At 53.7% G+C, this 15,620-nt stretch overlaps 2 protein-coding genes across 3 annotated transcripts; one reads left to right on the top strand and one right to left on the bottom strand.

Moving 5' to 3' along the window:
- The first annotated feature begins 6,041 nt into the window (after positions 1–6,041).
- On the top strand, positions 6,042–9,398 carry SEPT1 (septin 1). Its single transcript, XM_008593883.1, is given in 10 exon segments — positions 6,042–6,102; positions 6,199–6,282; positions 6,484–6,634; positions 6,919–7,053; positions 7,147–7,264; positions 7,831–7,932; positions 8,046–8,145; positions 8,368–8,533; positions 8,916–9,006; positions 9,112–9,398. Coding segments are annotated over 10 exon segments (1,044 nt in total). The 5' UTR covers positions 6,042–6,092; the 3' UTR covers positions 9,199–9,398.
- Positions 9,399–9,595: 197 nt separating this feature from the next.
- MYLPF (myosin light chain, phosphorylatable, fast skeletal muscle) lies at positions 9,596–15,233 on the bottom strand. Of its 2 annotated transcripts, none has more exons than XM_008593870.1 (9): positions 15,128–15,233; positions 12,886–13,031; positions 11,942–11,979; positions 11,000–11,092; positions 10,683–10,758; positions 10,376–10,480; positions 10,202–10,280; positions 9,881–9,929; positions 9,596–9,792 (listed from the first exon to the last, which is right to left on the bottom strand). In XM_008593870.1, exons 3-9 carry the CDS (start codon positions 11,942–11,944, stop codon positions 9,688–9,690), a joined length of 510 nt encoding a protein of 169 aa, XP_008592092.1. In that variant the 5' UTR covers positions 11,945–11,979; positions 12,886–13,031; positions 15,128–15,233; the 3' UTR covers positions 9,596–9,687. The 2 variants fall into 2 exon arrangements, with proteins under 2 accessions (XP_008592092.1, XP_008592097.1); XM_008593875.1 differs by lacking the exon at positions 15,128–15,233 and adding an exon at positions 13,390–13,406.
- Positions 15,234–15,620: the final 387 nt, after the last annotated feature.

The raw sequence follows: 15,620 nt of genomic DNA, 5'->3' as shown, positions 1-15,620 counted from the left end.
GGCCGCCGGGGGCGGGGACGGGAAGCGGAAGCGCGGGGCCGCACGGAGGCGCTCTAGGACCTAGGAGGAGCTGGGCGCCTGTGGGAGTCGCCCGCGTCGGCCAAAGCTCAGTGGCCGGCGGCGGCTGCGTGCCGCCCAGAGGGCTACTCTAAGCCGAGGACGGCGGCCCGAACTCGGTGGTATTAACCGTGTGCCTCCTGGTCTGCAGCTGAGCGAGTAGGACCGACGACTCTTCCTAATTGTCGCTACCTGCAGCCACCCGCGCCGACCTCCGGGGCTGGTTGACGGCGCCAGCCACCCCGGCCAGGGAGAGACAAAGAAAGAGAGATCCAAAGACGGACCCAAGGAAAGGGGTGGGGGAGAGACCAAGGCAGACAAAGGGCGGTGGAGACCCCAGACGGGGCGGGGCGGGGCGCCGAGACACGGGAAACAAAGCGGGGCTGGCCCGAGAGGCCGAGGCCGGGGAGGCGTGGGGGCTGGGCGGGGGGAGATCAAGGCAGGATCAGAGAGGCTAGAGGTGGATGCCAGTAAATGCTGCTGGGAGAGGCAGGCAGATGGAACCAGATCTGGGCCCCGGAACAGAGACCTTGAGCCAGAGACTCGTAGACAAATCCTAACATAAGAGCCCTGAGTCAGAGAGGACGCAAAGGTGGAGAGAGATGAAGGCACAGCGGCGGATCAAAAATACAGGAGCGAAAGATTGGCGGTTAGAGACAGAGATGTAGAGATAAGAAGTAGATATAATGAAGCCGTTGAAGCAGAGTCAGAGGAGCAATGAAAAAAAAAAAAAAAAAAAGACAGGGAGCTGGAGAGAAACAGGCCCAGAAGCAGAGAACAAAAGACACCAGTCAGTGAACCGGGCAAGAGACAAAGAGACAGAGACACAAAGAGGCTGCCAGAAAGACTAGGGATAGGTCGACAGCCCTACAAAGGCCAAGCCCATGGAGAGGCTAAAGAATTAAACCCTTTTCCCCATCCTGGTGATGCCCTGGCTGGGGCTGTGTTTCAGGGGACTAGGCCCCAGGAGCAGGATCCCCAGTATCTGTACTCTGGGAAGGCTTGCCCAGAGTGCCTGGGGGTGTCTTCATTCAGCCCCTCTGCCCATGATGGAGAGGGGTACCTGTGGTGTGCACAGTAATTCACATTTATGAGCACCTTAGTACTAAGCCAAGAGTGTGGGATAAAGAAATGAAATGTGCACGATTTGTCCTTGAGGTGCTACTAGTTTAAAGGGGCAGGCACACAAATCATTACAAATAGAGAACTATGAGGGCGTGAAAGAGTTATATGGACCGATTCAAGATAGTGTAGGAGGGCTGGCCAGTTAGCTCAGTTGGTTAGAGTGTGGTGCTGGTAACATCAAACTCCAGGGTTCGATCCCTGTACTGGCCAGCCACCTAAATAAATAAATAAATAATTTGTTGGAGTTAATAAGCACATCACCATTAGTTTATATCAACTCTACACTTAATACATCGACCAGTCAGGAGCCTTTTCTGCAGGGCAATTTGTTAATATGCACAAGTGCCTTAAATGTATGACTTCCTTTGACTCAGTAATTACCCTTGCAGAAATTAAGCCCGAGGAAACGGTTGGACAAGACAGGTGTACAATGAAAACACCACAAACCTGTTCATCTCAGCTCAGCATTGTTTATCATGGAGAAGAATGGGAAAATAAATGAATAAGAATAATAAAGAATGGGAATCAACCTAAATACTAAGCATCTATAAAAATGATTATGTAGGTGTGCACTTATTATACATAGGACTTGCCAGTTAGCTCAGTTGGTTAGAGCACAGCCTTGTAACACCAAGGTTAAGGGTTCAAATCCCCACACCAGCCAGCTGCCAGAAAAAAAAAACCCAACAAACAAAAAAAGAAAGATGTACAGAACATATGAAGTGACAAAAGTGGGTTTCCAAAGTTATAATGTGACCCTGTTTTTACAAGTACATATGTATACATATGTCTAGGCATAGGAGCACATCTAGAAAGGGAAATACCATAATGGGGTTATATCAGGGTGGTATTAGATTTATATTTTTCCCTTTGGTGGCCAGCACACACAGGGAACTGAACTCTTGACCTTGAGGTTGCAAGGCAGTGTTCTAACCAACTGAACTAACCAGCCAGTCCACACTTTTCTAATTCATTTGCATTGTTTAATTTTCCTATGAGAACATATGTTAGTTGTATAATGAATAAATGAATATATTTGATGTTTTCTTTTTTTTTTTTTTAAAGATGACCGGTAAGGGGATCTCAACCCTTGGCTTGGTGTTGTCAGCACCACGCTCAGCCAGTGAGCAAACCAGCCATCCCTATATAGGATCCGAACCCGTGGCCTTGGCGTTCTCAGCACCGCACTCTACCGAGTGAGCCATGGGCCGGCCCTTGATGTTTTCTTAAAGGCTGTTAAATAACTCAGGGAAGAGCTGATCAGAGTCTGAACCCAGGGGAGGGCAATGGGGTGAGAGGTGTGGAGAAAAGAGGACTAATTTTTCTGAGGCATAGGCAGAACTTGGAAACCAATTGGACATACTGGGAGGAGTTCAAGTTTTAGCTGAGACCACAGGCTGCTCAGACTGAGATGTGGAGGAGAAAGGGCTGCAGTGGAAGGGGAAGGGGTATAATCCTCTCTTTCCTTTGCTTCTTTCTCTTTTGGGGGGTGGGGGACCCCTTTCCTTATTTCTAAGTACTCTCTTTCTCCCCCTGCACTTTGAGCACAAATGCTGTGTGTCACACTTACTGTGGCTGTCTCTCTCCCCAGAGGGCCTCGACCCTGACTGGATTCACCCTGTCTAGATCCTCAGCAACTAGTCCAGAAGAGCAGTCACTAGATTTGGGCTGGCAGCACCGCCACATTCCTCAGCTCATGTGATGGTAATAACTAGCATTTTGTGTGAGTTCATCTCATATGCCAGGCACTGTACTAAGAGCTTGGTGTGTATTAACCCACATAATCTAAATCATGACCCTATGAAGTAGAACTATTAATGGTGTCATTTAACAGATGAAGAAACTGAGTCACAGAGAAGTTAAAGATGCCCGAGGTCCACAGTAAGGTCACACAGCTCTTAATAACTATATAGGGCTGGCCAGTTAGCTTAGTTGGTTAGAGCAAGGTGTTATAACACCAAGGTCATGGGTTTGGATCCCCATACCAGCCAGTCGCAAAAAAAATAAAATAAAATAAAAATGCTTCTATGTTTCCACAATCACATGTACCTTGCAAAATCTCTCGAGTTCAGTACGGCAGGAGCTTCTAATCCCATTTTATAGATGAAGGAAAGAAAGGCCCAGAGAGGTGACCTTTCTAAGGTAACATGAGGGAACAGTACTAGAAATGAGGTTGAAGTAAGGATAAGATGTACACATGGCAATATGGATAGATCTTAAAAAATAGATCGAAACCAAAAAGTTAACAGAATGACATATGTATATACACATGCATATACATGACCATTTGTATAAACATATACTGTTTATGTACATTAAAATGTACCTTTTGGGCCGGCCCGTGGCTCACTCGGGAGAGTGCAGTGCTGATAACACCAAGGCCCCGGGTTCGGATCCCATATAGGGATGGCTGGTTAGCTCACTGGCTGAGCGTGGTGCTGACAACACCAAGTCAAGGGTTAAGATCCCCTTACCGGTCATCTTTAAAAAAAAAAAAAAAATGTACCTCCTGTATAGTACACATTTTTCGAAATGTATACAAACAGAAAAAGTACACATTAAACACATGACAGCAGTTGCCTTGTGGGGGGGAGGTGTGGGGTGGAGTTGGTCTGTTGGGGCTGCTATAACAGAATGCCACAGACGGGGGGGCTTAAACAACAGACATTTATTATCATAGTTCAGGAGACCGGAAGTCCAAGGTCAAGGTGCCAGCAGCGTTGGTGTCTGCTGAAGCCCCTCTCCTTAGGTTACAGATGTCCTTTCTTCTGTGCATGCACAGAGAGAGAGAGATGGTGTCTCATCCTCTTCTAAGGACACTAGTCCTGTTGGATTAGGGCCCCACCCTTATGACTTGGTTTAACCTTAATTACCTCTTTAAAGTCTCTATCTCCAAATACAGTCACATTGGGGGTTAGAGCTTCAACATATGAATTTGAGGGTGGAGGGAGACACAATTCAGTTCATAACAGGGGCTAAAAGGGAAATATTAAATAAAACCAGGGCCGGCCCGGTGGCGCACTGCTGTAGTGCGCCGCTTGGGAAGCGCGGCGGCGCTCCCACCGAGGGTTCGGATCCCACATACAGACCGGTTCCCGCTCACTGGCTGAGCGGGGCGCGGGAGCAACGCCGAGGGTTGTGATCCCGTTGCCGGTCCTGGTCCGGTACGGGCGCGACACTGAGGGTTGCGATCCGTTGCCGGACACAGAAAAAGACAAAAAGGGAAAAAAAATAATAATAAAAAATAAATAAATAAATAAAACCAAAAGGAGTAGAGAAAGAAAATGGGGTTGAAGAGGTAGGTGTAGACAGGGTCCAGATCCAGTAGGACCTTGTAGGCCATGGTAAGGAGATTAGCTTTATAGGCTCAGAGAGGTTAATTTACATGCCCGAGGTCATTCAGCTCATAAATGCTAAGGCCAGGGTTTGTATATTTAACTGATTGATTCCACAGCCCTTGTCATCCAAAACCACTCTGGGTCCTGATAACAAGGCTGAAATGTGTGTATTTCATGTTACCATGAGGTAATTGGAGTTCTGAGAGGTGAGATGACTTGCCCAAGGTCACACAGCAAGGCAGTGGTAGAGGTGGGGTTTGGGGAGTTCTTTTGGACTCCAAATCAAGGCTTTTAAAAAACATGTTCTGCATCCTCCGAGCCTTTGTCCCGACTCACTTCATTTACTCTCTTTTGTGCATTCACGTATCCGCTTTATTATTTATTGGCACCCTCTTTGCACAGGCCTGTACAAGACACTGGGGATGTAGAAATTAGAAGGATATGATCCCCGCCCACAGAGAGCTCAGGAGCAGAAGAGACAGCCAGGAAAGCAAATGGAGGCTTTGGGCGGCCTCTGAAGGGTGCTGGGGAATATCAAGGAGGGAGAATGACTCTGCCCAGGGTAGTTGAGGAAGATTTCACAGAGGAGGCAGAGCCCTTTGAATCAAACCCTTGATGGGTAAAGAGAGTTCACCTTGTGCAGAGAAAGGAAAAGCTCAACGTGACAGAGAGCCAAGGGGGGTGTTTGGATGAGTGAGAGATGGGGTGATAAGACCAGCTGGAGGAGACTTTGGCTGCCAGGCCGGACCTCAGACTTGATTCTGAAGTCACTGGGGAGCCCCTGAGGGTTTTGAGCAGGGGAGTTCTGTGGCCAGGATTCTGAAGGAAGGTATCTCTGGAAGTGGTGTCCAAAGACCTGGAGTCCTTTTAAGAATCCATTGAATCCGATGCATGGAAAATTGATGGCCCCTCCCACCCTCAATCGCATTATGGCTTTCGGTTCACTTAGACCCTAGGAACTTTTTTTAACCATCTGTCATAGTCTTTGTCTCACCTGCTAAAGAGAGCAGTCTGCTTCTGTCTTCTCAGCCCATATCTCAACTCTCACCATGGTGAAGGGGCTACAAAGGGGCTTGGAATAAAGGTGTGTGAATGGAGGGGTTGAAGCTGTCTATAGGGGGGATAGGCAAAGGGATCCAGGAGGTGAGAACCCCAGGTATTCTTGGTCTTGGCCTTCCCCACCTCTCTGGGCCTGGGCCAGTTCAAGCATCTCAGCTTCCTACACTGCCCGCCCCTTGTTTGCCGCACTCAACTTCCTGCCCTACCAGAGGAAGTGGGGAGTGATAGCAGGTGCAGGAACAGCTAGCAGAGCCATGGTGAGTCCTTACGCCCAGGAACCCAGGCATCTCAACCCCTAGCCCCCTACCCCTAGGGTCCCCAGACCCAGCTCGACCCACAGTAGGCTGATTTTTTTCCTAGCCCCTGAGCTCAGGTGATACTGCAGGCCCTGCGTGCCACTCCCAACAGCCTCACATTGTGCACCCTCAACAGGACAAGGAGTACGTGGGTTTTGCCGCCCTCCCCAACCAGCTGCACCGCAAGTCTGTCAAGAAGGGGTTTGACTTCACACTCATGGTGGCAGGTCTGGGGGGTTGGGAGAGGGAACTGGGGAGGGTGGTGTCCTCAAGAGACCCTGGCTGTCCCCCCACCTGACCAGGTGGGACTGTTCTGTCCACAGGGGAGTCAGGCCTGGGGAAATCCACCCTCATCAACAGCCTGTTCCTCACCAATCTCTATGAGGATCGGCAGGTGCCAGAGGCCAGTGGTAAGACCCTCCCCACCCTCTCCAGGCAGTGCCTTCTGTCCCCTTCCCGTATCCCCCAGGTTGCACAATTTTCCTCTCCCTCCGGGGACTTAGGCGGCTCACTGCTTTTCTCTGAGATGGTTTCTTCCACTGAAAAATGGGTGGGGGCAACTGTGATACTGAGAAAGGAAACGAGTCCTGCCTCAGACCCCTCCCCAGCTCCCTGACCTCTCCCTGTCCCCATAGCTCGCTTGACACAAACGCTGACCATTGAGCGCCGGGGTGTAGAGATTGAGGAGGGGGGTATTAAGGTGAAGCTGACGCTGGTGGACACGCCTGGCTTTGGGGACTCAGTGGACTGCTCGGACTGGTGAGGAGGAGGGGCGGGGACAGGGGCTAAGCCTCTCAAAGTAGCTACTCTGTGGACACCAAGGGGTCAGTTACAGAGGTGGTCTGTCCTGGCTCCCTGATTCCAAAGGTGGTGCCCACTGCTGGGGGCCCTGTACATCCTGATGTCTCATCTACACCCCTGCCTGTTTCCCATGATGTCTCTGGTTGTAGCCAAAGAAACTACTTCCTGCTCCCACAGTCCTGGCTAGGCTTGTCCCCTGTGGCCTCTGATCTGTGACTGCAGGTCCTCCCCTCACACCCCAGCTGGCTGCCGGTGGTACACTTCATCGAGGAGCAATTCGAGCAGTATCTGCGGGATGAGAGTGGCCTGAACCGGAAGAACATCCAGGATACCCGAGTCCACTGCTGCCTCTACTTCATCTCACCCTTCGGCCGGGGGTCTGGGGGGAGCACCCTGGGGGGTGGGGCATTTGGGAAGAGCTGGGGGTCTCTGTGCCCCAGGGCTGGGCCCTGACCAATCCCTGGGCACAGGCTCCGGCCCCTAGATGTGGCCTTCCTCCGCGCGGTGCACGAGAAAGTCAACATCATCCCAGTGATTGGCAAAGCGGATGCCCTGACGCCTAAGGAAACACAGGCCCTCAAGCAGAAGGTGAGGGTGGTGACCTTTGGCCCCAAGTGAAGCCAAAAGTCATGACTAAACCTGATCTCAGCTTTGACTTCTTTGATCTTGGGGTGGCCTTTCTGCAGTGTGATGTGTCAGGCAAGCCTGTGGGAGAAAGTTTCTGAGGAAGGTGGGCAGTAAACTGCCAGAAGTAGTCATGCCTCTGCAGCCTCGGAGAAGGAGGCATATGCAGCCCCTGGGCTAGATGCTTGGCTAAGGCCTGTCTGAGGGCAGGGGCATAGACAGGATGACCTCCACCATTCTTCTGGCCCCAGGATGCTGATCACCCCCCACCCTGCTGTCCTCAGAGCCTCTCCCCACTGTTTCTGATCTGTCTCTCTCTTCTGGTCTCCTCGTGTCTGCCCATCTTAGAATCTTGTCTCAGTGTCTCATCATCTATGTCTGTGAGACTCTTTTTGGTCATCCTGTATGTCCATCTCTTACCATCTTGTCTTTTGTGCCGCTCTGCATCTCACTGTCTCTGGCCATGCCATGCTTGTGTGGCTCATGGCCTCTGTGTCATGGACACTGTCTCCACATCTGTCTCCTCTGAGATCCGGGACCAGCTGAAGGAGGAGGAGATCAACATCTACCAGTTCCCTGAATGTGACTCTGACGAGGATGAAGATTTCAAGAGGCAGGATGCAGAGATGAAGGTGCCAGAGGCAAAGGAGGAAGGGGAGGAGGGGAGGTGGATGCGGAGGTTGAAGCTGAGAAAGAGGTTTCTGCTCACAAGGGGCCAACGTGACCCCTGCCCCCTGCCCTCTAGGGAAGCATCCCTTTCGCAGTAGTCGGTTCAAGCGAGGTGGTGAGGGATGGCGGAACCCGACCCGTGAGGGGACGCTGCTACTCCTGGGGTACCGTGGAGGGTGAGTAAGGCCAGGCATGCGTCCTGAGGCCAGCAGTGAGCCTAGGCCGTCTCCGAGCCAACCGCACCCAACGTGTGAATTTGGGGTAGGCTCTGGTCCCGGGAGTCCTAGGAACCAAACGAGGGGTAACTGGGCTGCCGTGGCAGCGGGACTGTCAGCCGACCCGACCCTGGGGTGGGATTAAACCTGAAGCTCCCTGATGCTCGCTTCTCCGCCCCCCAGTGGAAAACCCACATCACTGCGATTTCCTGAACCTGCGACGGATGCTGGTGCAGACACACCTGCAGGACCTGAAAGAAGTGACGCACGATCTGCTCTACGAGGGCTACCGGGCCCGCTGCCTACAGAGCCTGGCCCGGCCAGGGGCTCGCGATCGAGCCAGCCGCAGGTGAGAGCAGGAACCAACTACTTGGTGCTTCCAGAACCCCATTCCCCACCATGACCTCGTCTCCCAGGCCCGTCCTCATCACCCATGACCCCGCCTCCACCGCCTAGACCTCTCTCCCAGACTTTGTGCACCCGTTTTACCTCCGACCCTAACCTTACGAAAGTGGCTCCTCTTCCTACACCCCAACCTCGCCCCAGGCCTTGCCTCCGGGCTCTGCCCCACACCTCGAGCCCCGCTCCTGATTCCTATTTTACCTCCGACCCTAACCTTACGAAAGTGGCTCCTCTTCCTACACCCCGACCTCGCCCCAGGCCTTGCCTCCGGGCTCTGCCCCACACCTCGAGCCCCGCTCCTGATTCCTGTCTCCTTCCAATACCCCCAGTAAGCTTTCCCGCCAGAGCGCCACAGAGATCCCACTGCCCATGCTGCCTCTGGCCGAGACGGAGAAGCTGATCCGCGAGAAAGACGAAGAGGTGAGCGTGCACCTCGCTTCCCCCCGCGACTAAGGCCCCAGGTCCTCTACGAGGTCCTTGTCTGGCCTCGCCCGGTCACACCGCCTGCAATCTTTCCCCGCACAGCTGCGTCGCATGCAAGAGATGCTGGAGAAGATGCAGGCCCAGATGCAGCAGAGCCAGGCTGAGGGGGAGCAATCGGACGCTCTCTGAGGCCCCCGCCCCGGCCTTACCTCGGCTCCTCCTTCATTCCATCACTGTCCAATCCCCGGGCTCAGACCGCCCAGCGCCTGATCCTGGAGCCCCAGACGGTTGGCCGCCGCCGCACTGGCTCCGGGCAGGTTCTCCGACTAAGCGCTTGGGCGCGGTCCAGGTGTTTGCAGCCTCGCCCTTGGCCCCGCCCCCAACCCCGCCCCTCAGCGCCCCTCTCCCTCTTCCGGCATCGCCCCTCTTCACCCAAGCTCTGTCCTCAATAAAAACCGAGCTTCCCTGAGGCCACGCGAGTCTTCTTCCACGCAGGCCACACCATCCGTTCATCCGTTGGGCACTCCCCTCGGGCCGGCAGAGTTTCCGCCCAGCCTCCCACACAAACCACGGAAGGCGCCGCCGATAAGAAACAAAGACCAGCTGAATTTTATTGGGAGTCGGGGTAGGGGTCAGACTGGCTGTAAGCGTTGGCTGGCAGAGGCCCACGAGGGTTCTCTACTCCTGGTCCTTGGCGTCTCCATGCGTAATGACGTAGCAGATGTTCTTGTAGTCTACGTTGCCGCCCACGTCGGGGGGGAAGGCCGCCCACATGTTCTTGATCTAGGGGGAGACGCAGGGACATCTCCTACCGCTCCTTAAGCTCCTCCTCCCCAGTCCATTCGCCACTCCCGGCCCCTCTACGACTCACCTCCTCCTGGGAGAAGCGGTCACACTGCGTGGTAAGCAGCTCCTCCAGGCTGAAACAGGTGACACACGGAGAGTTGAGACTGGGTTCGTGATTCCTTTCCACTCCCTCCCATCTCATCCCCGTCGCCACCCCAGTCTTCCCTGAAAACCCGGGCCACCCTAGATACCTCATGGGCCTCCTAAACACTCTGGTCTCCCCGCTTTTTTTTTGCTGAGAAGATGTAGCTCATTTCCACAGTCCTACTTTCTCTGACAGTGCCTAACCCTTGGTAGGAACTTAAGGAGGCTTTCTGTGTGGGAGTAGCTGAAAGGAGCCACTTACAACTTCTTCTTGATGGTGCCCTTCCCCTCGGGGTCCAGGACCTTGAAGGCTCCAGTGATCACATCCTCAGGGTCAGCACCTGGGGGGTCAGAGGGCACATCAAGCTGAAGGGTCTGTCTCTGAAGGGTCTGTGAAGAGGCAGCTGGAAGCTTGGATCCGGGACGCTGCACTCACCCTTGAGTTTCTCCCCGAACATGGTCAGGAAGACAGTGAAGTTGATGGGACCGCTGGCCTCCTTCATCATGGCATCGAGCTCCTCATTCTTCACATTGAGGCGGCCTGGAGGGGGATTTGGGGGGAGCATGGGCTGGAGCAGGGTCCTGGGGTCAGGTCTGTGCTTCCTATAAATTCATATCATCCCACCCACTTCTCAGCTGGGTAGACTGAGGCCCAAGGTTGAGCTGACAGGGCTGGAATCTAAAGCCACTGAATTCCCCGGACTCTGCAGCCTTGCATATTTATGAGTGGGTGAGGGGCTCACCCATGGCTGCGAAAGTGTCCCGAAGGTCCTCTTTGTCAATAATGCCATCACGGTTCTGGTCGATTACGGTGAAGGCCTGTGGAGGACAGGGGTGGAGTGGGGGTAGGTCCCCCATGGCCAAGCTTCAGCATCCCTACCCCCAGCCAGATCAGATTCTGGCCCCCAGCCAGCTGTTCTCTTCCACCCCAAGCAGGGAGGGGAGGAAGGAATTCTAAACCTTCTCCCTCCCCCTAAACAGGTGCACATTCCAGAGAGTGGGGTGCAAGAGGCAGCAGGGAGTGCCTTTGGTCAGTCTTCAGTCTCCCCCATCCCCTCACCTCCTTGAACTCCTGGATCTGAGTCTGGTCGAACATGGAGAAGACATTGGAGCTTCCGCCCTCTGCTGCCCTTCTCTTGGCCCTCTTGGGTGCCTGGTGGGGGTGGGTGGGTGGGTTAATGTTATGCAAAGGGGTCCATGGGCCAGTCCCTACACCTCTCTGGGGGCAGTGATTAGATTCAGGATTTTTTGGGTCCCTTCTAAAGCAACTCTTCTGGCCTGGACCTCCCCTTCTTTGGGACATCTTTGCTGAGAGGGCTTGCTTTGAGGGGCTTGCTTTGGTTGCATCTCCCAAATTCCCATCTGTAGCTCCCCAGTCCCCATCCCTCCATCCCACCCAACAGGTAGAAGCTTCCTTCTCTTCTCAGTACTCCGAGTCTGCCTCCTCTGAGCCCCAGACTTGCTGTTTGATCCTGATCCATTCATTTACCCTGTCTGAACTTCTACTTTCTCATTTATAAAACAGGAATGAGAATCCTTGTCTGGAGTGTCCCAGAGGACTTTAGGAAGTGGAGTACAGGAAGGGATGGAGCAGGCTTTGAGAGGGACTAGACCTCTGTGAGTGGAGTATCTGGGCTGATTATGCTTGGTTGGGTCCTTTAGGCCATCTCAGTCTGTCTGTTCCCCATTAGTGATATCAAGAAAGTGAGGAGTCATCTTTTTTTTTTTTAAAGATGACCGGTAAGGGGATCTTAACCCTCGACTTGGTGTTGTCAGCACCTCGCTCTCCCAAGTGAGCAAACCGGCCATCCCTGTACAGGGATCCGAACGCGTGGCCTTGGTGTTATCAGCACCACACTCTCCCAAGTGAGCCATGGGCCAGCCCTTGAAGAGTCATCTTTTTACCTTTTGTTGGACTGGGAACCAGCTGCTTTCTTTCAAAGGGCGAGGCTGCTCTGAGGTCTAAGGGATCTGGGGCAGGGGCTGGGGGATTCTCACTCACCATGTCTTCAGTCTCCTGGGGCAAGGCACTGGCTCTGGCTGGAAAGAAGCAGAGTCAGCCTAGAGCAGTCCCACTGGGGTTATATAGTCCTGCCCCAGGGAGCCCTTAACATACCAAGGTAACCTTAGCCCTGAGGGTGCCCACCCCAGATACCAAAATAGCCCGGCTTACAGCTTCTCCTTTCTTGGAGGGTCACAGCAGCTGAAGCCCAGAGAGGGAGGGAGGAGGGAGTGTATCTTGGGATGCATGTCTCACTAGGACCTGGGCAGGAAGGGATGTACTTTCTCCCAAAAGGGGGCTAGAATCTGCCAGAGTTCAGAAGGGGCCCAAGGCAAGGCACAGTTCTAGGAGAGAGATGAACCAGGCTCCTGTAGCCCTGAGTGGGGTGGGCCCAGATTTTTTTTTTTTTGTCCTTTTTGTGACCGGCCGCACCGTGCTCAGCCAGTGAGCGCATTGCACCGGCCATATCCGAACCCGCGGCGGGACCGCTGCTGCGCTCCCAGCGCCGCACTCTCCCGAGTGCACCACGGGCTCGGCCCGGGTGGGCCCAGATTTAACCCCAGTAAACATTTATTGAGCACCTACAGTCTGCCAAGGACTGGGTTGGGTTTTGTGGGTGCACTTTGGTGAACACAATCTGCCAACCCTCGCACTGTGGAGTTCATAGTCGAGTGTGTGTATGTGTGAGGTGGTGGCAGAGCTTAAAGAGTGACACCTGTGGAAGTTGGAGGATCAGGAAGGTTTTGTACATCCCCTTCAAGGAGAGGGGGAATTTGTGAGGAAAGATGCTTTGTGCTTTAACTCCTGGGCCTTGGTTTCCCCTGTGTAAAATGGAGATGTAATTCCCATCCCACAAAACTGCATAATAATTAATAATTAGGCCCTGCCTTGGTGGAACTTACAGTCTAGCCATAGAAAAAGGAATAAATGCAGAAATGACATACCAGCTGGTCAGGAGCCCAGAAGCAGAGGGCACAGCAGCAGTCTTGTCCTGGACTATGGGAATGGCTTCATGAAGGACAGCAGAAGTGAGTCAGGTAGAAGTGGAGGGGTAGCCATGCTAGGCAGAGGGCACAGTATGGGCAAAGGCCTGGAGAGTGAAAGATCAGAGGTGTTTAAGTTGCCAGAATTGTGATGGGGCTGGCACAGAGAATGCAAGGGGCTGATGACCAGACACTGGAGGGCCTTCAATGCCAGGCTGAAGGCAGGGACCCTGGGGAGCCTTGGAATAATTTGAAGCAGGAGAACCTGTTCTAGTATGAGTCTAGAATCATCTCTCTGAGTGCTGGTGTGGAGGCTGGAGCTCAGAGGAGGGGAGGCAAAGACACCAAGAGGGAAGCTAGCTGGCCAACTCCTCCTAGGTGGCTGGCATGGCCAGTGGTTTCTCTCTTCATTCTGAGCAAGCACCAGCTTGGGTGACTGTGTGACTGTGAGGTACCCTTTCCTACCCCTCTGGGCCTCAATGTCCCAGTCTCCTCCATGCAGCGGACATCTGAAGAAATAGTGGCTGAAGAAGGCTCTGGTTGGCAAGGATGTCCATTTCTTCCTCCTCCTTCTCCCTCCAGGACCTGATGTCCTTAGGAAGGTGCCTCCTCCCTTTTCCCCTCCTCCAGTCTCATGCCAATGCCTCTAAGACATTTTCTTTTCTGGGCACTGGGGCCCAGCCACCTGTTGTCTCTAAGAAGAGAGAAGGAGCCACCCTAAACTTAGCAGCTGCCCTTTGCCTCCTGCACTGGCCTCACCCTGCCTCAGACAGCAGCTGCTTCGCCTTATATGGTTACCCTGGGGGGGTCAGGCCAGGGAGGGGCCCACTTGTTATTGGGTTCTGGGAGGGGCGGAGGACTCCACAAAGAGTAATAATGGGGGAGTGCTCAGGAAGTTAAGGTCAAATGGAAGGTGGGAAAGTTGAAGAGAAGGAGATCAGACACTGAAGGGGAGTTCACAGGATTTGGGTCTGAGGTGGGAGTGAGGAGCCTTAGAGAACTCAGAAAGCAAGGAGGAACTGAGAAGTCTGACTGGAATCACAGGATGGTGGATGCTGTATGGAAATTGGGGCCCTCTAACTCTGGGACTCAGGAGAATGGGGGTCGGAGAGTGAAGGGGGTGTTTAGAAGTGGGAAGGCTGGAGCTCATAAGGTCAGGTTTTTATGTTCATGGTCTAAGGGCAGCCTGGGCAGCTCATGAGATTGGGGACTGGGTTCTTAGCAGAAAACAAGGAGCACAGAGAGATGTGGCAATAAGGGGAGAGGAGCTGATGAGACTGGGGTCGCGTGGGATACTGCAAAGAATAAGAACATGGATATGGGGAGTTCATGGGGAGACTGGGATCCCCAGCAGAGGGATGAGGTCTGAAGAACTGGAGACTGGGTTCTGGGAAGGAGCTCAGATAGATGGGAACTGAGGAGAGAGACTCGGGGCTTGAATTTCCCTCAAGAAATGGGAGATCCAGGGTTGGCGGGTTAGCTCAGTTAGTTAGAGCGCAGCAGTGTAACACCAAGGTCAAGTTTCGGTTCCCGCACTGGCCAGCCGCCAAAAGGAAAAGAAAAAAATAAAATAAAATAAAAAGAAATGGAGATAGGTTTCTTCTGGCTATATAGTCGCCTGGGCTTGGGGTGCTAGGGTTGGTTGGGGGACAGGATTGGAGAATTAGAGACAGAGTGAAGGTCCAGAGTACTGGATCAGGAAACCGGATCTGTGGTGGGGCTCAGGGTCCCATAGAACACCAGAGTGGAGGTGCTCAGGAAATGAATGGAGAATGGGGGCCCAGAAAGGACACAGGAGGGGCAGCGCGGCTCTCTTATTGGCTAATGCCCCCGGCCCCCTCTCCGCGCTGTCCCCAACTGTCACCCTCTAGCGCTTGTCTCCGGTTGTCACCGATATCCCTGAGCTGGCACCGCCTGCTGGCAGCATCCCTGTCCTTTCGACGCTACCATTGGCTGAGACGGCTATCTATCTTCCCCTGTTGCTAAAGTTGGGGAACGTAATCATTGGCCGAGGAAGCAAATTAATCGCAAGTTCGGCCCGCCTCCCCTCAGCTGTCATTCCTTCCTGACCATTTTGAGAGACCTCAAGAATCCCTCCGATCTTCCTACTGACTGCGGTTTCTGTCTGTCACCGCCCAAATAGACATCACCGTCTGTCAATTTGACCTCCGCCTACTTCCCTTTTCACTGGCTCCCTACTTACCATTCCTATGGGCCCGGGGGCCCCAGGCTCCGCCTCTTACTCGCCTTCACCTGCCTCTCTCTCCGCCCTTCCGCGGTCGCTCCCTCTTCCGCCATGCTTATTGGCCAGGAGGTGCAGGCTCACGCTTTTCTATTAGTTCCTTTCTTCGTCCTGCCTCCTCCTGCCCTTGCCCGCTCTCTGATTGGTCTTATAGCCCTCCGTCTTCTCCGTTTCCTCTTTCCAGATTACCCAACCCCCGTTCCCGCCGCCAACCCCGCCCACCCTTCCAATGATTGGCAGAAGCTCAGTTCCCTCTGTCCCATTATTCGTCCAAGTCCTCTGACGAGGCGGGAGAAAAAAGGGGCGCGATGGGACGGCCTGCGCGCAGGCGTGGAATGCCAGAATGCTGGCCGCTTAGCCGGCTCCGCGGCGAGTGCGCAGGCGCAAGGTCGGCGGCTCGCCCCAAGCGGGAGGGAGGGGGCGGTGACGAGAGCCTGCTAGCGGGTGAGAGGGC

This window comes from Galeopterus variegatus, unplaced genomic scaffold (assembly GCF_000696425.1).
Source record: "Galeopterus variegatus unplaced genomic scaffold, G_variegatus-3.0.2 Scaffold162, whole genome shotgun sequence".
Lineage (NCBI taxonomy): Eukaryota > Metazoa > Chordata > Mammalia > Dermoptera > Cynocephalidae > Galeopterus > Galeopterus variegatus.
Note: the sequence above shows the minus strand (reverse complement) of the source record. Positions and strands in the feature narration are given on the sequence as shown.

Coding starts and splice junctions, on each gene's coding strand:
- MYLPF (XM_008593870.1), bottom strand. Junction 10,759..10,999: donor AGATCCAGGAGTTCAAGGAG/GTGAGGGGATGG, acceptor TGTCCTCCACAG/GCCTTCACCGTAATCGACCA. Junction 9,930..10,201: donor GGCACCATCAAGAAGAAGTT/GTAAGTGGCTCC, acceptor CACCTGTTTCAG/CCTGGAGGAGCTGCTTACCA.